Here is a 23,591-nt window from a genome sequence, read left to right as displayed (position 1 = left end):
ATTTTTGTCTGCGCCGTATAATCCACCATAGATCTTCAGAGCAAATGTACCTACACCAATGCTTATACTATACATACCTACAATTACACTGTGTATTATATATTACGCTATGCTATCACTATCCTCTTCCTTGTGGTTTGCATTGGCTAAATTGATAGATTGTGTTACTAAATTGGACAGTAAGCAGCACTACTCACTCCGAAGAAAGATCTTACGATATTCTTTCGATCGGTGCCTTAAAGTTTACTTTTCTCAGTAACTGTCTATTTTTTCGCTACTGATCTACCGCTAAATCACAACACACTAAATGAAGACAGGGTATGTTGTCCACAGCATGGATTGAGACAGTTACTTCCAATAGGATCTCAAAGCTGGCCCATATCACCGGGTCAGATAGAATCATAATTAGTGGCAATTCAACCATTCATCCAGGAGTCATACTTAGAGGAGATGTAGAACTCTTACCTTCACAATCAAATCCTACTGCCAATCCTACCACTATCATGTTAGGTAAATATTGTTATTTAAAGCAAGATGCTTCTATTACTCCTCCAGTAATTAAACGTGCTGAAGATAAAGTATGGCATGGTCCAGTAAATATAGGAGCTTATACAGTAATTGGTACCAATTCAATTATTAAACTGGCTAATATTGGTAATCGAGTAATTATTGAAGATGAATGTGTACTTAATAATCTCAGTATTGTATATGATTGTTGTATAATTCGCCAGGGAACAATAATCCCTGAAAAATTCGTAATTCCTCCCTACAGCGAAGTTAAGGGAACGCCAGGAAAAGACTTTACTATAACCAATCTTAATCCGGGTTACAAGTCTTTGATTGAGTTGGAAGCCAAACAATTACAAATCTTAGGCAATTAGCATTTATGTATGTACATATACATATACATATATACATATATACATATATACATTTATAGTATTATAATATTTATTACATTAAGTATACACGAAGTCCACTAGTCCTTCTCCTTCTTTTGAACATTCCCGATGATCCCATATCCGGAAGCTGAGCCACTAGACTTTGATTTAAATAGCCTTTTCTTCTTAGATAATCTAATAATCACTATATACATAAGGTATATAAAGCCAAAGAGCCCTATATAACCAATAACTCCTCGATCATGAATCTTATCCATAAATCTTAACTTTGATCCATAGGGACTTCCAACTAATTTAGTTATAGCATGATTTTGAGTTGTTACTAATGAATTATCTAATAATGATAATAATAATGGTTTAATAACACTGGGGTTATTAGTTAATTGACTACCATCAATAGCTTGATCCCAATAATATCGATTATCTTTAGTAATAACAATAGTATCTCCTACTTTATAATCATCAGGATCAATTTTCCATTTATAAGCATGTTCAAATTGATCTTTTTTACTTAAATCAATAAATGTAAATAATACTTGATTATAATTAAAGAGATGAGGGATTTCTCTTCTTAATTCTTTTATAACTTCAATACTATCAGCATTTTGATGTTTCAATTTCTCAACTCTAGCTTCCTTTTCTTCTCTACTAAAAGAAAGTTTATTAAAATAATATTGTTTCTTTAAATGATGATATTCATGAGCAGCTAATGACATGTTATATAAGGCAATATTAAGTTTAGATGCATCAGTTGAATCAATAAATGTTACTACTACTTTTTCATTTCTTTTATCTAAGATATCAGTATTGAAATAATAAGGAATTAATTCTGGAGTTAATTCTTGATATAATGGATATTGACTATCACTAATAAATTTAGATATCTTTTTATAATCTCTCATATCTTCAGGAGCAAAATTTTGATAAACATTAGTAATTAATGTATTATCTTTAAATATTAAAATGGTTGGCTTAGCAGTTAATGTTGTTGATAAATAATTCTCTACATGAAATCTTTGTCTTGGTTCATTAGGATCATAATTTACATAATTTATCAAATTTTCTGCTTGACTTAATACTCCCTTTTCAATTTGACTATGAGTGGCAGTATATAAGTACATGTTAAATGGTGAATAAGTTACATAATCCAATAAGTATGGTAATATAGCTTTATCTTCATCAGATACTGTAGTTTCATCAAAATAGAATATAACAGATATTTTATTCTCTAATGGATAATAAGAATCTAATGGTTCATTAGGTAAACTTTTTCTAAATGACATAACATCCCCTAATGTTCTAGCAGTTATCTTTTCATATTGAGAATTTTGAAATAATCTTACAATCCATTGCTTCATTTTATCAATTGAAACTTCTCCTTTATAGTCAAATCTAATACGTCCAGTACTCTTTGGTAAGAATACCGCAAATTTAGGTGTAGCTCTAACTCCAGGTGTAGTCAATTCAGTTAATTGTAATTCTTTACATAATGTTGGATTTGATTGACAATTAAAATGACCAGTCTTTGCAATAATTTGAAGATGATTTGAAAGTCTATCCCAAATCTGTTTATATTCAAAACAATCATTACACTTAGAAAAGTGATTTTTCTTAGTAGAATCAACTTTAAGATATTGTTCATCTGTAGCTGGGAAGAATGAAACAAAGTATACTTCTTCCTTTGAACCAGCTAAAATATTTAACATTTCATCAGTATCTAATAATTTAGAAGATGATGGCATATCTATAGTTCCATCATCATATTCAGCAACTGATTTTCTTAAATACTTTTTAAAATTTTCACTAGTTCTAACTAATGATCGAGGAAATGTATCAACAAATTTCAGTTTACCAGGTATAATTTGTCCAGTCTTTACATCTCTTTCGGGAGCATATAATCTTAAATAAGGAAAGTATGAAATATCTTCTCTTCCACATAAATCACCATTCTCAACACAATTGACTTGTCTCATTTGAATATTTAATGATTTAGCTTCCTCTTCAAATTCAAGGTATGCTTGTTCCCATATAGGTGCAAGAGCTTTACAATGATGACAATATGGAGAATAGAATTCTACAAATGAGAGTTTCTCACTGGTGATAGCATCGAAGTTTTCAATATTCAATGATGGAGGAAGTTTGCTTTTGGGTTTGGTGTCTTCTTTCTTATTCTCTACCGATGGAGTAACCTTATCTTCGGATGGAATTACTTGAGATTCATCTTCGTTTGCTTTTGCTTTTGATTCTGGTTTTGATTTTGGTTCTGGTTCTGATTCTGGTTCTGATTCGTGTTTCTGTACTTTAGTATTGTCATTATCATTGGCATTCCCATTTCCATTTGCATGGTTGTCTTGAACATTCCCTGGTGAAGACGTATCCTTAAGGGTGTTACTATCATCATTAACTGGTACGATCTCTCCTTCCTGTTTGGGAATAGATGCTGGAGTCCCTAATGCCAATGGTAGAATGAGAAGAGGTATTATGATACCTTTACTAAGTGAAATCTTCATGACTATAGTCTTCTCAATCTCCCCCAGTAGAATATTAAGCACGCACTAAGTTCACAGCACACCATTTCATGGCACTATACTTTTTGTGGCAGTCGCACAGATTTGACATCCCCGAAATTTTTCAGCTGGAGATTACCCAGTTAGGCAAATGGCGCAGATCCCCTTGTACTAAGTAATGAATAATAATATGGCATAATCTATATACGTATACAATATATATATATATAATGAATATAAATATGAGTATAAATATAAATATGGTAACAGTGTGGGTGTAGAAGTAAATGACTGTCTATAGGTAGAATATATCGAAGTGAATAGAAGAAATGATGTGAATATGTATGTATATATATATATATATGCTATTGGGATGAAAGATGCATGAATAATTTATTTATTGGGTGGACTGTCCACTCAATTGAAGTAAATAAGTTTTGATATATTCAAAACTAACTAATGTTACAGCACTGGCAGGTACAGTTCTAATAAGATTAACTCCATAACCAGCGTAAAATCCCTTGAGTCCTTCCTTTCTGTAAATCCTTATAATTGATTTCAACATACGGTGTTTATTCTTTTTACCAGGAGCTGTTGCCTCCTGTTTAATGGCTTGAATCTGCATTCTTGTTCTTAAAATTTCATGAGGATATGTAATTGTACTAGCAACCATCTTAGATATTGAAGATGCAATAATTAATCGTCCCAATACTGATTCTTCTTCATTTGGGTGTAAAGCAGGATTACATTTTAACCATTTCTTTAACATTTCATAAACTGGAAAATGAATACCAACATGTAATAATCCAAATATCGATGGTACTAATCCACTATAAAATACTCTTATCCCTTCTTCATGATACATTTTCCTGAATGCATCAATGGTTCCCTTATAATAAGTTCTTTTATATCTTGAATATTTTTCTGCATGATCATAAATGGTTTGACCCTTACCAGTTTGGATCATAAGTCTAGTTTTAACTACCCATATTGGATTAACAGCTAAAGATGCTGCTAAACCAGCAGTTAAAGCAGAACAAAAATGTGATAATGATTCTTGTTGAATATTAAGATGATTATTTAGAAGTGAAGGATAAAATTTCTTTGCTCTTTCATAAACCGTAAAATAAATTGTCCAAGTTGGAAGATAACCTACTGTAATTGGAACTAAACCTCTATATAAACCTGTTAAACCTTCCTCTTTTAATATAGTTTTAAATGCATCTATAAATCCAGTATATTTGATTTTATAATTTGATTGAGTTTTAACTAAATCTCCTTGAGCTTGAAGTCTAGTTTTAACAACATCTAATGGACATACTACTACACCAGCTAAAAATCCTGCTGATGCACCAGATAATGTCACTAATTGATTAGCTGAACAATTCTTTATAACTTTAGTAGGAGATAAATAATCTAGTATTGATGTTACTTTATTAGGATTAGTATTATGTTTTACATTCCCTAGTACCCCTGATCTCTCCTCATTTGTTGATAATGGTACTATTTCTCCTGATAGATCTTCATTCGACATATTCGAATTAATAATGCAAATTTCGGTTTCCGATCCCCGAAGATACCAATTTTAGGGATCTGGTAACGAGTAAAAATGCAAAGGAGATGTAATGTATTGAAACAGTTATTATGAAACTTAGTGTATACTTCGTTAACAATTTACTATCACTCCTCAATCAAATACTACAAATGATATTATGCTAAATAGGACTCAGTAAGACATTTCGTCTTGATTCCTGGATTTCTTTTTTCCCTAACAAAATAGCTTTTTGCGCAATTACGTTTGTGTTGCTAGTGCAGCATCGCTTAGTACTACCATTTTATATTATGCAAAATTAAATATATATGGTAAAGTGAAAAAAACCCTATGTGGAGAAGAATACGAAAAAGAGCTTAAGATAATTATAATAAAATACGATAATTATATTAAATATCATAATTAAGATAAAGTGGTTAGATAAATTCTTTTATCTTTAGTATCGTAATATATCTAAAACTAGTAATTTTGACTCTAACTATGAGAGAAAAAACAAAAGATAAGACCATTAATTTAAACCGGTTCTCCGGTTAGTGCACAAGTCTGGGGATACTAACCTATATATATGGACCCAAATTTTTCATTGTAAAACTCTTGGTTTGTTTACAATTTTTATTTATTTACTTAATTACTCGTTAGAATATAAAATAATTAAAAGTGAATTATGACAGAAAATCCTTTGAAAATTGTAGATATTTCTACAGTTAACCAATCAACTGCCGATGAATTATTAGATGCTGCAACAACCCAGGGATTTCTATTTGTTGAAGGGCACGGCTTTAGTCAAGAAGAAGTTGATACTGTATTTCAATTATCTAAGGAGTTCTTTCAATTAGATAATGAATACAAGAATAAATATCCCATTGATTCTTCCAATCATGGTTATGCCAACTTTGGAGGTGAGAACTTAGACCCTCAGAATCAAAAGCAAGGAGATCCAAAGGAAGCCCTTAATTTTACTTCTTTAAACTTCTTAACTGGGAAATCTTCTAAGGAAATACCAGATTGGTTATTACAAGATCCAGAACGTGAAAGAATAATTACTGATACAATCCAAAGAATGTATCAATTATCAATTAGAATCTTAAAATTGTTGGCTATTGGATTAAAAATTGAAGATACTGAACTGGTTAAAGGAGAAGATTGGTTTTTATCACGATATGATCCAAGCAAAGATTCGGGATCAACTTTTAGATTTTTACATTATCCGGGTCAAAAGAGTTTAAATCCAGAATCAGTTATTCGTGCTGGCGCTCATACTGATTATGGTTCAGTAACTTTATTATTCCAACAAGAAAATCAAGAAGGTTTAGAAATCTATTCTTCAGGAGGTAAGAGATGGATACCTGTTCCATTTGTTGGAGCAGATCGTTCTAAATCTACTACTGCTGGTCCTCCAGTTGTTGTGAATATTGGTGATTTATTAAGTTATTGGACTGGTGGGATTTTGAAGTCCACTATTCATCGAGTTAAATTCCCAGCCAAAGTTCAAGAAACTGGCCAAGATCGTTATTCTATAGTATTTTTCAGTCATCCAAATGACGATGCACTCTTGGAGCCTGTTCCTAGTAAACTTGTTCAAACTATTCAAAATAGAGGTGCCAATAGTGAATCCAATTATATTACTGCAAAGCAGCATTTAGACAATAGATTAGCTGCCACATATGGATGGAAGAAATAGTTAAACAGTTAAACAGTTAAATAATTAAATAGTTAAATAATTGATGGTCTGAGTTATTTTAGATATTGTACATGTATATATTTATTCATTTATTTTTAAGTTTATGTAGTAAACCTTACCATAAGGGGTGGTGGGGTTCTTCACAATTAAAGCCCAAATCCATAAATCTTCCTTGCAGCATTCTCACAAGATCTCTTCCCTATTTGGGTAACCGGTTGCGTTTTCTGATAAGCGCGCGGTTACCTAAATCAGAATATGCCCGACATAGATAGAGATGCCGAAGGCACAGATAGGATTGTCAAGTAAATATGACAGGGGGGGGTTAGATTCTTAAACTTTGAGATTGACTTTGAGATTGACTTTTAGACTACTGGTTGGTCAAGTTTATCTAGACCATAATAATCTCATTCTAATGTCACTCTTACAATCACCTCAGGCATCAAATGCTTTGAGTGAGATAAGATCAGTAGACTCAAAAAATGATCTTCAACTAGTTACTGATCCTTTAGAAGTAATTGAAATTATTAATGATCAAGAAGTTAGAAACTATAAACTTGGAGTTATACTATTGGTAGTGGCTGTTAGTACTTGGATCATTGGATTAGAATTAGTTAATGGGATTTTAAAGGGTGATGATTATCATAAACCATGGTTATTCGCAGTCATAACTGGTTCATGTTTTACATTAAATTTAGTACCTGAAGTATACTTCTTTTTCAAAAATATTATTATTACTTCATTGTGGAAATCGAAATCTTGTTCAGATACTCCTAAGATTTCATCTTCAGAACCTAGAATTGGTTCTTCCACATCTCATCATAAATCAATTGAAAAGTTACTTGATGATGATTATATTCATCAACCTCGACAATTAACTAGTGGTGAAATTTTTATATTAGCGTTACAAATGGCCATTATTTATTATCTTTATAATTTATTTGCCATGAGTAGTTTACAATTTACATCTGCATCTAATCAAACTGTATTAGGATCTACTACTTCCATATTTACTTTATTAATTAGTACATATTTAAAAATTGATAAATTTACCTTAAAAAAAGTTATTTGTGTTGCTATAAGTTGTTTTGGAGTATTTTTAGTTAATTTCAGTGAATCTAGTAAAGAACCAAAGGATGGAAATAAATTTGTACCTAAAAATCCCAAATTAGGGAATTCTTTAGCATTATGTGGAGCATTAATGTATGCATTATATTTAATTGTTATGAAAGTAAGAGTTGGTACAGGAGCTCAAACAACTAATGAAAGAAAATTATTTGGTTATGTTGGGATCTTAACCTTTTTACTTGGAATACCAATCTTATATTTTGCCGATAAATTCAATATGGAAAAGTTTGAATTCCCTCCACCTTCAAATTCTATACTAATACTGATTATTGTTAATGGTACATTTTCAGTAATTTCAGATTATACTACAATTTTGGCTATGTTATTAACAAGTCCATTAGTAACTTCATTATCTTTAACTTCAGCCATTCCAATAACAATATTTATTGATTGGATAATTATGGTCATTACTTCCGATGGAGAATCTAAAACTTCAAAAGGTTTCCTGTATTTCTTGGGGATTATAAGTATCTTATTAGCCGTTATATTAGTTAATATTAATATTGCATCAGAAAATGAATTAATTGAAGAAGTTATTGAAGATGCATTAGAAGAAGCAATTCGTGAAGATGAAGTATTATCTCCACTATTATCACCTTTATTATCTCCCCATCCAAATAATCCAATTGAAGTTAATTCTCCTCATTTCCCAATTCAAGTAGGAGTATCTGGTTCAACTTTATTAGCAAGCTTTTCACCTAAATTAGGTTCAAAGAGTCAGAAACAACCTCCATTAATTCGACAATTATCTGGATTTAATCTAAATCAAAATGGATTTAACTATTCCGAGGGAAACCAATCTAGTCCTTTGAATCCAAATCATTCTAGTAAACTATATACTGTTGATCCTAGACAACAGGCTAGCCTTGTAGTTATATCAGGTGGTAATCATCAATACCAGGTTAAGAATCTTGATGTTCCCACTTCCTCTAGTGATATTGACAGTAGATTAGATGAGTATGACGAGGAAGAGGAGATATAATTGGGCATAATTTTATTTAATATAATATAATATAATAATATACTAGCATCGTTTATTCTAATTATAGGAGTCTATGAATCTAATCTCTATTAATACTTGTATGTAACTTATGTTCTCTCATGAATAAGGAAGATGTATAACCTAAAACAATGGCTAACACACTAAACCAGAAAGCCCCTTTACAACCAGCAGAATAAGAACCTATAATAGCATTCTTAATTAATTTAGGAGCTGATTTAGCATAATCTGCATTCTCTAGAGCTTTGGCAATAATTTCATTGGCTTCCTGTTTATCTGCAACTAATTCATAAATCTTAACATATAAATTAGATCTTAATACATTTTGAAAAATGGCTGAAGCAATGGCTACACCTAAAGTAGAACCAGTAGATCTAAAAGTATATTGAATTGAAGTTGTACAAGCTTGATATTTCGAGGGTACAGCAGCAATTAATGATAATAAAGTCACAGTTAAAATACTTGAATAACCTATACCAGATGGTAATAACAAGACAAATTGTTCCCATAATGGGATTTGAGGAGTAATACATAAAATCCTAATTACTCCCAAAACAGAAATAAGTCCAACAATAACTGTAAAATTATAATACTTACCAGTCTTTCTCATATAAAGACCTGCACCAACTGAACCTAATGATACTCCAAAAAAGTTGGGAACTAATCTTAAACCATTTTGAGTGGCTGAAAATTGCATTACTGCAGTATAATATACTGGAATATAGAAAAGATAAGTGAATACCCCCATTGTATAAAACCAATTAGCCAAGGATGAAGCTAAAATGGTTCTATTACCTAATAAATGTATTGGAATAATAGGTTCTTCTGAAATATATGATTCAGCATAAACAAATAATGCCAAAAGAATAAATGAAGAACTAGTTAATCCAATAAAAGTCTTAGAATTATAAGGAATTTCTTTACCACCTAAAGAAGCAGCAGTTAAAATTAACATTAAGGAACTTACCAAAAAGAAAGAACCTAAAAAGTCAACTCTCTTCAATTTTTGTTTAATATCAACACCATGAGCTCCTAAACCTGGAGAACCTTCTGGTAAGTTAAGATTTAAATAAAGGGAAATTCCTACAATAAGTGCTAAAGGAACTTGTAAAATGAAGACATATTTCCAACCAAGTGAATCAGCAATTAAACCTCCAATCATACCTCCTGAAGCCGATCCTAAACCAAAGAAAACATTGGCTAAACCTTGATAAAATCCTCTATCTCTTAATGGGATTAAATCAGACATTGTAATAGTACCTAAGGCAGTTAAACCAGAACCACCAATACCAGTAACAAATCTACCAATGACTAACCAAAATAAAGAATCTGTTACACAAATAACACATCCTATAGCAAAAAATCCACTACATAAAATTAATAATATCTTTCTACCAAATATATCTGATAATTTACCAAATAAAGGTTGGAATGCTGCACAAGATAATAAATAAGCTGTAGCAATCCAAGAAATATTAGAAACTTCCTTTAAATCAGATGCAATTAAAGTAAGTAAAGTTGTTACAACTGTCATATCTAATGCAGCTAAATATGATGCCATAAATAATGATGATATTACTGTTAGTAATTGCGCTTTTGGTAAAGCATAACCATCATGATCATCAATTTCTGTAGTAGTAGTTTCTTCACTTGAAGATTTAGCTATAGCACCATATGAATGAGATTTTAATTGAGCATTACTAATTAAACCTTCTTCTTCGGCTGCAAGTTCAGCTGCTATAATACCTGCTCCTCCTGCTGAACTATCCTTAATTATATTAGGATGAAGTTCATGATGATGAGGAAGACTATCCTGTAGCTTGGAAGTTTGATTTTTCGATTGAGTCATATCGTACAATGATCAACTTAAACGATATTAGACACTTAGTAATTATTTAAAAAAAATCCTATTTGCTAATCTAGGGATAAGAGACATTATTTATTATGTGTAGAGATTTTTCAGGCATCCACAGTCCCGGTCCTATAGCGCAAAAAAATAGAGATAACGGGTCAATTACATAAAGGATTTTATTCCTAATTAGTAACTTAGCCGAGGAAATCTCACGTGAGCGGAAAAACCAGAAAAAGAAAACCTTATCTAATTAACGGGAGCTTGGCGAATATTGCTGTTTAATTGATTGCAATTAAATTAAATTAAATTAACTTGAATGATAATCAAAAGGACTTGTTGGACTCTTTCTGCCGATCATATGTATAGACCTTCTATAATTTGCATATCTACAAAGTAAATTTTAACTCTGACACATACAAATACGCTTATACATGTATTATCCGACAAGTTTGACTCTGTTGTCTGTTCCAGTAGCTTCATAACTACTTATTCATGGTAAATATTTATCCTGAAAGAAGTCAATATCTTTTGAACTTTTGATCTTTTGCTCTTTTGAACTCGTGTAGACCTACTTGGAATAGAACACCATTGTTCTTATCTTCGGTTGGGCCGATTGGTAGCGTTCGCCGATCTACGCGTCCTCCTTAATAAAATTTTAATTTATGGAGTTAATGAATAATCCATTAGCTCCGAGCTCAATTCATTCTACACTATCATTAGTTATGACTGATACAGTAAATATTAGTAATGATGTACCTGAAATAGTTGCTAATTTAGTTCCGGTTCATATTGAATATTCTGGCTCAGCAAATACTCAAGAATACTTTACTGATTCAAAGATTAGAGAAGATGGACATGAAGTGGCCTATTTCAGAGGTTGTAAATTGGTTGGAAATAATGTTGACTTTGCTAATAATTACACTGCATATGTCATGAATAAGTCGGAATCTTTAATACGAATCCAAGACAATGGTAATAATGAATTTAATGGACTTGAAGAAACTGTCAAATCCGTCAATTCATACAATCCTGTTGGAAAATTTACTAGCATAAATGTATATGGTCATGATGCACCCCTCTCTCAAACCAATCAATGGCAATTAGTTAATGAATGGCATGATATTAGTGAGATCATTCATTCCTAGTCGTTGCTGTTAATAGAAATATTTATAGACAGAGGCGTGAATTTTATCATTAAATAGAAATTTTATGAAATTGCAGTTACAGCCATTTCAGATTTATTTATGTATTATAGTTGTATTATAGTTTTAATGAGAAGTAGATATTTACAGCAATACTTTGTAGCGAGAAATTGTAAATTAAGTCAATTGAAAAATCTCCTGTGCGATGCTTATATCTCTCGTGCGATAAGTCCTTTAATTCCTTTAATTCGTGGGGCTGAATGTAGGAATCATGAATGGTTTAGATGATGCTGGTCATGGACTATTCATTTCTGATTCTGATTCTGATAATGAGTTAAGTGAAAACGAAGAACCTTTATCAAAGAAGAGGAAACTAATCAATGATGATGTAATTGCTATAGAACCTAATTATGAAGTATTGAACGAATCTGATGATAGTGATTTCGAAGATATTCCTCTTGATGATGTCAATCCGGATGCTCCTGAATCATTTTCAATCCGCATTTATGATCAATCAAACGAAGAAGAAGAGAGAAGAAGGTTAAAGATAAAGCAGTTGATACAAGAGAAGCAAAAACGGTTGAGTTTAAATTACCTCGGTATGGTTAGTTACATGCTTCATGCTAGAAATCGAAATAAGTGGCTTTCAAATAAAAAAGTTCTAAAAACTTTGAAACATTTACTACCTAAAGAATTCATTAAGAAGCATGTCAGGGTCCTTCAAAGAACTTTGGATGAAAAGTCTCCCCTAGAATTCAATGAGGAGTCTGACAAACAGCTCATTTACATCTTAAAATATTTAATCAAGTGGTTCAGGTTGAACTTTAAATTTAAATCTAATGGACTAAGAGTCTTGGGGTATTTACCTAAGAACAAACCTCCTGATCAATATTATCCAAATAATGCTACTAAGCTTGAAAATATCAATGATTTTATACGGGTAATAAAGAAATTTGCTCACAATCGAGATACTGGAGCGCAAATATTTACAGCAATATTACGTTCATTGGGATTCGAAGCTCGTCTAGTGTTCTCTTTGCCACTACTTGCGGTGAATGATGTTAGCTTGAAGCAACCAAAGCTCGATTTTCATAAACTAGATATCAACAAAGATAATGATTTACTTTATCCATATTATTGGACTGAATTGATAAATCCTCTAGATACTAACGAAGTTATAGTTATTGAAACAGAATGTTTCCATAATGAAGATCATAGATTAATTAGATTGAAGCGGATATTTAATGACACTATCGATGAACATAATTTAAATAGATTTTATACGGATTTATTTTATCCTATCTCAAATCAATTCAATCAGATGTCCATGCATTACGTGATTGGCTTATCTAATGATAACTTGATTTTACCCATAAGCTCGCGTTACATGCCAGATATTTCATACCGTTGGTTTAATAAACTAGATTTGAGAACCGATTATGGTAGATCAACATTATTGTTTCAATCGCTTATTCGAATATTCAATGGTAATAGGCATTACGATCATTTAACGGATTTAGAATTGAGTACATTAAGAAAAGTTGCCATGATCAATTACAAAATCCCACATAATATTACTGCTATGAAGAGAAATCCTAATGTCGTGACAATTTCTACATTAAGATACAATGAGTCTATTGATGTAAAAACCACTAAGGCAATTAAAAAGATTCTTCTTGATACTAAGAAAGAGTCAGTCTATTTCAAAAATAATATTGTTGTGGGTAAATCAGTAAATCAATGGAAATTTCTAGGTAGATCTGTTATACCAGAAGAAATTGAAAGGCCCATAAAAACAACAAAGGCATTGACACCAAGGACCATTGAAGGGAAAAGGATTTTTAATCTTAACATACAAAATAATCAACCTGAATTGAACGAAACGAGGCTTTACAGTTTTGCTCAGACTTGCTCATATATTTGTGATGAAGTTAAATCAGATAATGGTAATTTAATACTACCTAGAAACAAATATGGAAATATAGAGATCTACAGACCATGTATGATTCCACGTAATTGTGTTTGGTTGAAACTATCAAATCTAGAAGCTTTTCTTAGCAGCTATAACAAAAGTAATATTGAAATGGTACATTATGTTCCCGTAGTAGTGGGTTTTAACTTCAGTACCAAACCCGGTCAATGCATACCAGTAAAGCAAGGTGTCCTTATTTTAAAAGACGAGGAAAATAGAGTCAAGAAAATTTGGTTAAATGAAAAGATGAAGGCCAGTCACCTTGAGTTTAAAGCTAAAAGGCAGCACGAAGCTTCAATGTGGAGGATTTTTATTCGAAAACTCCGCATTAAAAGGAGGCTTGAGAAACAGTATGGTATTAGTCACCTGTAATCTGGGGGAGCTTCAGATACCTTTATTTTGTAATCTCTAGCATTATCGTTCTTAAATGTTATAGATGCTCCTCTTGTACAGCCATCCATCAATTTGGGTACTCGACTTTGAATGTAATTTATATTGCTTATGGCTATTCCAAAGGGATCTGAAGGTAACCACAATTTTGGGTATTCGAATTTAAAAGCAGGATGAAGATAAATCATACTTTTATGTGAAAGATCAGGACATCCGGTTCTAGTTGCTATTCTGTCATTGCTTTCATCAAATGTCGATTGCCAATCCTTATATTGTTTATCTTCAAGAATTGGTAAATATGAAAAATGTTCGACATATCTATTATATATTGTGTTATGACCAAAAATGGTTGCCAATAATATGAATATCATTATCCAACCTTGAATTCTCATTGTACATGAACCTGTTTCATTTTTCAGTAAGAAAAATATTCCAATTAGACAACCTTCAAGACAATAAATTCCAGTGTATAAATGTAGGAGAGCAATTGGATATAATTTTCCTTGTGTTTCAGATTGATTTAAATGACTGTATATATACTTTAATGCATACTTGTAATATAATAATGCCAATGAAAGGATGAATATTATAAAGACGGAAATGAGTGGTGATATAATAGAATAAGCAATTCCAATGGAACCATAGACTGAATAAGCAGGAAATGTAGATCCCCACTTAATAGTTGGTAAATTGGTCAATCTATGAAACTTTTGCCTTGGAGTTCTATCTCTCAATTTGTATAATGTATGATAAAGAATCAATTGGTCTATTCTCAAAAAGTTTGTGCCGCAAAATGCAAAAGCTTTCAAAGAAATATACTGAAAGAAAAAAGTTGCAGCCTTCGGTAAATTTGTTGCAAGCAAAATTGGTATTGAAGTAGGTTGATCTAGAATTTGCTTAAAAATAACAGTGACACTTGACAGGATAGTGACCACTAAGAATTGTTGAACAAATAAAAATGAAAAATACCATGTCTGCAAATCTAATTCTAATTCAGCACCAGTTAATTTTCCTTTGAAATAAGTTAAAAATCTAAATGTAATCATCACAATCTCTGTTAAGATTGAAAGTAATAGTGATGGCATAAAACTAGAAATTGTTTCTCTAACTTCTTCAGGTAATTTGTATAGCCACAGAAGAAATGGCATAAGTTCTGTTAATAAAGGCATCTGAGATACCAACCCTATAAATGAAACAGGAACAATATATAGAAGTATAATGCCAATGAAGGCAATTGTAACAAAATATTTTTCTATCAAACACACAAAACTATTAGTTCTATCAAGATTGTTCCATAAAATATCGTTAGGCTTGATTTCTGAAAAACTCGTATCTAAAGTTCCTTGGGTTTGGGATAATAAGCATTGGTGAGCAATACTCGCTCCATTTTGAGTATTGAATTCAACGATTATCTTATTATGCTTCAATAACTGATCTTTAGTAAGCAAAAGCTTCTGATAATCTAAGGAGTCAAATCTAGAATTTAAAACTTCAATTGACCAATCAAACATATTAACCTTTTTCTGACACAACAAGATTCTAAGAAATCCAGGAAGTTTAAATCGTATTCTTCGGTTCACTTTTGGAATCTCGTATGGACCAATAAATATAGGTGGATAAAATTTTGGACATAATCTAGGTTCAAAGTCTACTTTAATATATTTTTGAATAATTGTGTCATCTATATTTCGTGAACCCTTTCCAAAAAGGCTTACTTTAAACTTGGACTTAATAAATTTACGAAAGTATATCGTGTGAGCCTCTTCTAAATAATCAAGAGCAACCTTGATCATTCTAACATCATCTTCTATTACTGAAAAGTCATGAACAAACCATATATTCTTTATTCCTCCAGGAATTACATCAAATACCTTTGTGAGTATATTCTTGTCTTTCAAATTATTAGGTACATTGGTTAGAAGCAAAGTTCTTGAAGTAATTGAGTTTTCATGTTTCTGAGACAATAAATAGGATAATCTTATAATTACAAAACTATTGAATTCATAAATTATTAACCAATGAAAGAATCCAATAGTAATTAAACTCATAACAAAATGTGCATTTAGCTTGTGAACGTTGGAAATTGATATATTAGATAGACTCAATTTATCTAATCCGGTAGCTGCTTCACTATAATCTGAATTACCAGACAAATTTATTGGAATTAATACAATCATATTTAGAGACCCAATGACAATGAAGAATAAAAGTAAAATACTGATATACCTCACAAAGAAATAAGTATCTAATCCCATTGATAAGTAAAATCCATTGCTACACTTTATAGTTGGCATTACCCAAGTTAAAAATCCCCTTGGTAAAGGATCCATCCTTTGATTTACCGGAACGCAATAACACCTTGGTTGGTATAAGAATTTGAAAATAGATCTGAAAAAGCAAAAACATGTTAACTGGACAGTACAAAAACATAATGAAGTAAACAAAGTCTTTAACAATAAATTAATTTCAGTTCCTGATGATGAATGGGCATAGCCAGTCTGAGTTGTATTTAAAAACTGTGCAAATTTTGGTGAATACAAAACACCCATATAACTCTTAGTTAACTCAGTATAGTTGACAATACCTTCTGGAATTATCGCTGAATCCATTGTATTTAGTTGTATATCTGGTACGGTTTAGACTAACCGCTAATTACTTAACGAATCTAAAGATTTGCAGTCAAAATATGAAGATTTGAGCCCTGGACGACCTGTTGAAAAGCTTTTGCTGACTACCCTATTTATTCCCTGAAAGTTATAGGAGTACTGTGAAGTCAATGTAAATATATAATATTGTTTAAAATATGTTAAAGTTTATTTACAAATATTACCAGATTTATGTATATTTTTGTAGAAAATCATTCAAATTAATTTAAATTATGATTTAGATCCATAAGAGATTTCAAATTTATCAAAAAACAAAGAATTTTTCTTTGAAAATAAGCAATTACTTTAAATAGGCAATATCAGTTATTATTAACTGTGTAATACATTTTAACTAGTATAAATAAATAGCATAGATTACTGCAAATACTGCAAAATCATAAATTCAGGTTAAATGCGATCACGCGCAAAATAACACGCGGAAGTCACGTGACCATTTAGTATGAAAAAATCACGTGATACGCACTCTCTGTGAGCGAGCTGCTCAATTTTCTTTCAACAAAAATCCGTGATAGTTTAGTGGCTAGAATTACCGCTTGTCGCGTGGTAGACCGGGGTTCAATTCCCCGTCGCGGAGTTTGCGCAAATGGTTTAGTGGTAAAATCCAACGTTGCCATCGTTGGGCCCCCGGTTCGATTCCGGGTTTGCGCATTTTTTTTGCATTTCTGATATCCTAGACTATCTAGTTGACACTCTAGGCTCTTTTCAGACTTATTGGAAGTTGTCAGAGTGTATAATTCGTATTTTAAATGCGGAGCATCTTGTTGATGGCTAGAGAAGCCACTTTTTTTTTCGCAGCTTACGATTAGCGAAACCGCGCCTAAGAAGCCTTAGACAGATTGCATGGAATGATACATAGAGAAGAAATAGGGCCAATTGACAGAAATTATTAATCCAAGAGTAATGCATTGGAGTCTACATGGTTAATTGACGATCAATGTAGTATTAGATGATCGACCAATACCAGAGTATGCCCAGTGTGCCCAGAGTGGACTAGGAGTTGCTAAGGGAAAAGAAATAAAAGTAGCAAGAAAAAAGAAAATAATAGTGACATAAAAGGACAGCAGCGTTGACAACCTATCGCTAGTTAAGGTTAATGGATTCTAAGCCCAAGTCATCAACCTCCACATCCACGTCGAGGAAACAGAAAGCCTACGGCAACATTGTGGTAGCAATTGCATATACGGGAAGTTTATTTGGTATTCATAAGAATATTAAGCAACCCGGAATAAGATCCTTAAGCACAAACTAAGTCTCCGATCCGACAGTAGAGGCAACTGACTAACTAACTAACTAACTAACAATAACAAACATGCCAACGCTCGGTAAATCAGTCAGCTGATTTTTCGGATCTAAAGTTTGTGCTCGGTGAACTGAGAATAACGAAATACTGCGACATCTGCTGCAGTGAAAAAGAAACTAGTGCATCACTACTGAATTAGTGACTACGGGAATTATTCACTAGAGAATTAGTGACCAAATGAATCATTAACGTAACTACTAAGTAAAGTAAATAAGACCAGCACTAAGTATTTTAACTATTAACTATATTGAGCCATTGAATGTTCCAGTCAGTCATTAAATTATTCATTCGATTACTGTCAAATAGTAATAATAATAGTATCATTAGTAGCAATCTTGAGGTCGCACACTCGTATTTTCTGTTCCCCACCTATAAGTAAAACCTTAAGCTATTTAAGGGAAGTCTATCATAAAAAATTACTTTACCTCAGTACACGACATTATATTTTACTGAGACAAAAGTAATGCCTATATTTTTTTTGGCTAAGGTAATATAGATTGAAACCCGAAGACTAGGGACAAATCTACCACTATTTTTAGCTCAGTAGCCTAGATTCTCCTAAATTGACACTTCTCTATTGACACTAAGATATATAATTAATTTATACATTACTGGGAAAGTCAGTAAAAAAAAAAAGACAATATTTAAAATCCATCCCCCTAACCAGTGTCTCAGTCCCCAAATTATCTTCCTTCCCCACTAAAAACACATCATCTCAGTCTGACCTCAATGTCAACACCCTCTGACAGTATCCAAAAGACATCGTCTAATGGAACAACATCATCATCAACAACTAATCCACTTCAAGGATCTAAATTTGATTTAGATTCAATTAAAGATATTATTGAAGAGAAAAAGATTGCTTATTTGAAAGGGGTAACCAATACTGATGTAGATTGGTTTTTAAGAGATTCTTCAATTTCAACTTCAAGTCCTAAATTATTATCTAATAATAGTAGTCAAGTTGAATTAGATAAATCAAAGAGTAATGAGACATTTGTTTCTACTAAAAAATTATCATCAAATTCATCAATATCTCCTGTAAGTTCTCATTTAACAGCTGGAATTTCTAATACAAATGATAATAATTGTAATAAAACAAAACCATCTATAGCAACTATTCATGAAGAAAATGTAGCATCATCACCTACAGGATCTCCTCAAGTAGTACGGAAACCTAAACTTAGTGTTTCAAGTGTTTCTAATGTATCATCATCATCTAATCCAATTTCTTCATCTCCTACTGGTAGTAGTAGTAGTGGATTATTTTCAAAATTAAAGGGTAAATTTCATTCTCATACTCCTAATTCTCCTCCATTAACAAGTTCATCACCAGTTAATAATGCCAGTAATCCAGTATTTAAATCAAATTATTCTATGAATACTAAAAAGCCTTCTATACCTCCTCAAACTCAAGTACCTCGTTCACCTCCAATTGATGATTTACAACATATTAAAAATAATAATAATAATAATAATAATAATAATACAAGTAATATTGATAATTATAAATTAACTAGAACAACATCTAGTCCAGTCAATGATAGTGATCCAAGATTAGAAGAATATATAAAATTTTATCAACAAAAGGATATACGAAGAAGTTCAGTTTCTTCAAGAAGATCTTCAACTGTATCTACTGGATCAGCAGTATCTCATAATAGTTCAATAAGTCATCCAACTGTATCTCCATTACCTAGTGTTTTAATAAATTATGATGATGTTCAAACTCCTATTGCATCTAAACTTGAACCATTAGAAACAACTAGTTCTAAATTATCTTCTATATTTAGAAGGAAAAGTATTACATCTTCACCTAGTTTAAATGCATCAGTTAATGCTAGAAGAGATTCTGAATCAACTATTTCATTAGTAAGTACAGTATCTTCTCCACCTCCTGCTTCATCACTTGAAATGGATCCAAATTTTAAAGATTTAAAACCTCTTAAAAGAGTTGCTTTCCATTCATCGACATTTTTAATTGATCCTCCTCAACAAATTCCATCGAGAAATCCTAGAAAGGGTAATGTAGAAGTTTTACCTAATGGTACTGTTAAGATAAATCCTCTTACAGAAGAAGATAGAATTGCCATGGAAAAATCTCAATTAGGTCAAGGTGGAGGTATTGTTGTTGGAGGCACAGGTGCCTTAGGATTAATTAAACCCATAGATAAAGTATCATCAAATGATAATGATAATAAGGGAAAAGATAAAGTTAAAGATAAAGATGAAAATGAGGATGATGAAGAAGATGAAGAGGTTGTAATAGATACAAGAGATAGTAATGGAGAAGAAGATACAGCCGTTGATAAACATGCTAAACTGTTAGGTATTGATAAACCAATGATACCTCATACCAGACGTTCATATGTAGTACCTGTTAAAAAGATGGCCTTAGATTTAATGTATACAAGATGTTGTCATCTTCGAGAAATTTTACCAATTCCAGCTATTTTAAAACAAATTCCTAAAGGATCAATGGCTCCACTTCCAGTTATTCAATTAAGAAATCCTACTCCAACAAATGTTGAAATTCAAACTTTTGCAGATTTTATTAGAATTGCTCCAATTATTTGTGTATCATTAGATGGAGTAAGTTTATCAATTGAACAATTAAAAATTTTATTATCATCTATGAGTGCTAAGAAACAATTAGAAAAATTAAGTTTAAGAAATACTCCAATAGATAGTGAAGGTTGGGCATTATTATGTTGGTTTTTATCAAGAAATACTGTATTAAATAGATTAGATATAACTCAATGTCCTGCCCTTTCAGTTAATGTATTAAAGAAACGGAAAAAGAAAGTTGAAAATAAGAAATATGAAGAAGAAATTAAAAGAATGACATGTAATCGAGATAATAGATCTGATATGGATTGGTCATTATTTGTTGCTACTTTAGTAGCCAGAGGAGGAATTGAAGAATTAATTTTAACCGGATGTTGTATAACTGATTTAGAAGTTTTTGAAAAATTAATGAAATTAGCAGTACTGAAAAATACTAATCGATTAGGATTAGCTTATAATCAATTAACTGCTAAACATTTTAAAATCATTGTAAATAATTGGTTATTTCAAGATTTTGCTAGAGGTATTGATTTAGGTTATAATGATTTCCTGTCACCTCTGATTCAAAGAATCTTTTTAGATTATAAAAGGAATACTAAAAATTTTGATGAAATTGTTTCTAAATCTTCTTTAGGATTTTTAAGTTTAAATTCTACTAATATTCCATTTACTGAACAATTTAAAGAAGTATTTGAATCAATTCTTATGAAATTACCTAATTTAAAATATCTTGATTTTAGTAATAATCAAAGATTATTTGGTACATTATCTAAACAAAATCAGTTAGAAGGATCAGATTCTTTAGATTCAGATCATAATTCAACTTTAAATTCAAATTCAAATTCAAATCCAGATTCTCCTATTGATAGTCCAAGTCCAATTAAAGATTTAAAATTAAGTGAAGACGCTATAGCAATATATTTCACTTCTAAATTACCATTATTTCCTAAACTTATTCGATTACATCTTGAAAATAATAATTTTAGTAGTTCATCATTAACTTCTATTGCTAAAGTTATACCATTTTGTAAAAATTTAGGTTATTTATCTTTATTAGGTAATGTAATTGATCTTTCATCAGGTCTGGCATTAATTAATGGATTAAAGAATTCCAAAACTTTAATTACATTAGATTGTGATATTGATAATTTCCCAGTAATATTTAAAGAAAGAATTGGTTTATATACTATGAGAAATATGGAAAGATTATTATATGCCAATAAAAAGAGTGATATTTCTTTAAATAATAATAATTCAAGTACTAATTCAGAAGGAAGTAATAATAATTCAGAAACATTAGCTGAACAATTAAATCAAATTTTAATGGCTAAAGCTCAATCAGAAATTGATTTAAAATCTCCTGAAATTTTAAAATTTATTGAAAGAGCTCAAAATATTCGTCATGAATTAAAGGAAACTATTGATGAATTATTAAAACTTCAATTAAAGAATGAATTAGATTTAGATGGTAAAGAAACTTTAATTAGATTTATATTTATTGATTCATCTATTGAAAAAGGTTTACAATTAATTGATCCATCATTAGTTGAACCAATTAAAAATAATCCTCAATTCTTTTTATCAGGAGCTGAAGATGAAAAGAAATTATTCAAAGTTTCTAGTGAATTTAATGATGATCAACATACAGTTTCTACTCCTCAATCTAATGATATTGTTCATAGTGCATCACCTTTAGCTATGTCAAGATCAACTTCAAGAACTAATCTTAATAATTTAGATAGACAAGAAGGTTCAGTATTAAAATTAAGTAAATTACATGATTTTCATCATCCAACTGGTGGACATTCATTTGATGAAATGTCAGGTGAAGAAATGAGAAAGAAATTAAAATCAATTGAATTTGTTGATTTAGATAAAATCATTGGATATTTAGGAAAATTAAAGGAACAAGGAATTTCACTTGAACGAGTGTTTAATCAACATGGTAAACCAAATTTTAAAACTAATACAGATAGAGAAGAATTTTTTAGTATTGAAGAAATAAAGAGTAGATTATCTAAACTTGCTGATAAAGAGAAAGTTGACAGTCATAATGACGAAGTTGAAAATGAAAATGATAATGATAATGATAATGAAAATGAAAATGAAAATGATAATGCTGATGAAAATGAAGGCAAAGACAAGAAGACCGATAAAACCAGAAATTCCTCTGAAAGTAAAACAATTCCTGATAGTTCCAATTTAGAATCTCCTCATCCTATGGAAGTTCACGCAGATACCGGAGACAATCTTAACGAAGCATACGATAAAGTTTTAAGTGGCATTGCTGCTTACAAAGAGTAAAAGAAAAGCTCTACCCCACCCCCATATATTATTTAGTTCATATACATTTTTAGAGTTTTAATTCATTTTACATAATTTATATTTTGTATTTTGTATTTTGTATTTTGTATTTTGTATTATGTAGATTTTTGTATATTACAAGTGTGTTTTTCCTATGGTATAAAATTACAGTACAGATTGAATTACTAATAATCATCATCTTCTTCATCAGATCCAACAACACCACCTCTAACTGGTCTAGCATTATCGAAATCATCATCACTATATTCTTGTCCTTCATCTTGTTCGCCCTCACCACCTACATCAGCATCTTCCGCTAAATCTTCGCACGCATCGATCCAGTCCGAATATATATCAACTGGTTGCGACAAAGAATTTATCGTAGTTTGAAAACTTTGTCCACAAATCTTACAATGTAATTCACCTAATGAATTCTTTTTATCTAATGTACAAATGACTGACTTCTCATGATTACAAAACAAACATGTAAATGTAGTATCTAATACTTGTTTAACTTTCTTAACGGGCTTACGAGCCGACGACTTTCTCTTACCCATCCTTAACTATTGGTATTGTATGATGGTGTTGGTTTTGGTGTTGGTGTTGGTGTTGGTGTTGGTGTTGGTTATG

General features: G+C 31.1%; 11 protein-coding genes and 2 non-coding genes across 13 annotated transcripts; 8 read left to right on the top strand and 5 right to left on the bottom strand. All coding sequences in view use genetic code 12, as the record gives it.

The window, feature by feature from the left end:
- The first annotated feature begins 174 nt into the window (after positions 1–174).
- Positions 175–928, top strand: RJT21DRAFT_13175 (uncharacterized protein). The gene has a single exon (XM_064883082.1). The coding sequence runs from the start codon at positions 321–323 to the stop codon at positions 879–881; it is 561 nt and encodes a 186-aa protein (XP_064741282.1). The 5' UTR covers positions 175–320; the 3' UTR covers positions 882–928.
- A 51-nt stretch (positions 929–979) lies between these two features.
- Positions 980–3,603, bottom strand: RJT21DRAFT_101740 (protein disulfide isomerase; the record flags this gene model as incomplete). Its single annotated transcript, XM_064879735.1, has 2 exons — positions 3,113–3,603; positions 980–3,067 (listed from the first exon to the last, which is right to left on the bottom strand). The coding sequence occupies exons 1-2, from the start codon at positions 3,410–3,412 to the stop codon at positions 980–982; spliced, it is 2,388 nt and encodes a 795-aa protein (XP_064741281.1). The 5' UTR covers positions 3,413–3,603.
- On the bottom strand, positions 3,600–5,288 carry RJT21DRAFT_117598 (NAD+ transporter). Its single transcript, XM_064880759.1, has one exon. The coding sequence runs from the start codon at positions 4,941–4,943 to the stop codon at positions 3,807–3,809; it is 1,137 nt and encodes a 378-aa protein (XP_064741280.1). The 5' UTR covers positions 4,944–5,288; the 3' UTR covers positions 3,600–3,806.
- A 256-nt stretch (positions 5,289–5,544) lies between these two features.
- On the top strand, positions 5,545–6,717 carry RJT21DRAFT_117597 (uncharacterized protein). Its single transcript, XM_064880758.1, has one exon. It carries the CDS (start codon positions 5,626–5,628, stop codon positions 6,640–6,642), a length of 1,017 nt encoding a protein of 338 aa, XP_064741279.1. The 5' UTR covers positions 5,545–5,625; the 3' UTR covers positions 6,643–6,717.
- Positions 6,718–6,861: 144 nt separating this feature from the next.
- On the top strand, positions 6,862–8,788 carry RJT21DRAFT_13170 (uncharacterized protein). Its single transcript, XM_064883078.1, has one exon. The coding sequence runs from the start codon at positions 7,055–7,057 to the stop codon at positions 8,747–8,749; it is 1,695 nt and encodes a 564-aa protein (XP_064741278.1). The 5' UTR covers positions 6,862–7,054; the 3' UTR covers positions 8,750–8,788.
- On the bottom strand, positions 8,789–10,737 carry RJT21DRAFT_13169 (uncharacterized protein). The gene has a single exon (XM_064883076.1). It carries the CDS (start codon positions 10,614–10,616, stop codon positions 8,829–8,831), a length of 1,788 nt encoding a protein of 595 aa, XP_064741277.1. The 5' UTR covers positions 10,617–10,737; the 3' UTR covers positions 8,789–8,828.
- Positions 10,738–11,197: 460 nt separating this feature from the next.
- On the top strand, positions 11,198–11,909 carry RJT21DRAFT_117595 (uncharacterized protein). The gene has a single exon (XM_064880757.1). The coding sequence runs from the start codon at positions 11,282–11,284 to the stop codon at positions 11,762–11,764; it is 483 nt and encodes a 160-aa protein (XP_064741276.1). The 5' UTR covers positions 11,198–11,281; the 3' UTR covers positions 11,765–11,909.
- A 453-nt stretch (positions 11,910–12,362) lies between these two features.
- RJT21DRAFT_72071 (uncharacterized protein) lies at positions 12,363–14,090 on the top strand (the record flags this gene model as incomplete). Its single annotated transcript, XM_064885206.1, has 1 exon — positions 12,363–14,090. A coding segment is annotated over one exon (1,728 nt), but the record flags the coding sequence as incomplete, so codon positions are not given.
- A 5-nt stretch (positions 14,091–14,095) lies between these two features.
- SPO75 (Spo75p) lies at positions 14,096–16,732 on the bottom strand (the record flags this gene model as incomplete). Its single annotated transcript, XM_064883117.1, has 1 exon — positions 14,096–16,732. The coding sequence occupies one exon, from the start codon at positions 16,730–16,732 to the stop codon at positions 14,096–14,098; it is 2,637 nt and encodes an 878-aa protein (XP_064741274.1).
- A 559-nt stretch (positions 16,733–17,291) lies between these two features.
- Positions 17,292–17,363, top strand: RJT21DRAFT_t21. Its single transcript has one exon. It is a non-coding gene; the product is annotated as a tRNA-Asp (tRNA).
- A 3-nt stretch (positions 17,364–17,366) lies between these two features.
- On the top strand, positions 17,367–17,437 carry RJT21DRAFT_t22. Its single transcript has one exon. It is a non-coding gene; the product is annotated as a tRNA-Gly (tRNA).
- Positions 17,438–18,818: 1,381 nt separating this feature from the next.
- Positions 18,819–23,084, top strand: MHP1 (Mhp1p; the record flags this gene model as incomplete). Its single annotated transcript, XM_064879733.1, has 3 exons — positions 18,819–19,857; positions 19,963–22,665; positions 22,894–23,084. 3 exons carry the CDS (start codon positions 18,819–18,821, stop codon positions 22,959–22,961), a joined length of 3,810 nt encoding a protein of 1,269 aa, XP_064741273.1. The 3' UTR covers positions 22,962–23,084.
- Positions 23,037–23,587, bottom strand: RJT21DRAFT_117592 (uncharacterized protein). The gene has a single exon (XM_064880756.1). It carries the CDS (start codon positions 23,516–23,518, stop codon positions 23,147–23,149), a length of 372 nt encoding a protein of 123 aa, XP_064741272.1. The 5' UTR covers positions 23,519–23,587; the 3' UTR covers positions 23,037–23,146.
- Positions 23,588–23,591: the final 4 nt, after the last annotated feature.

Source organism: Scheffersomyces amazonensis (genome assembly GCF_036850825.1).
Source record: "Scheffersomyces amazonensis strain UFMG-HMD-26.3 chromosome Unknown RJT21scaffold_1, whole genome shotgun sequence".
Taxonomy (NCBI): Eukaryota; Fungi; Ascomycota; class Pichiomycetes; order Serinales; family Debaryomycetaceae; genus Scheffersomyces; species Scheffersomyces amazonensis.
This window is presented reverse-complemented; position numbering and strand designations above follow the sequence as displayed.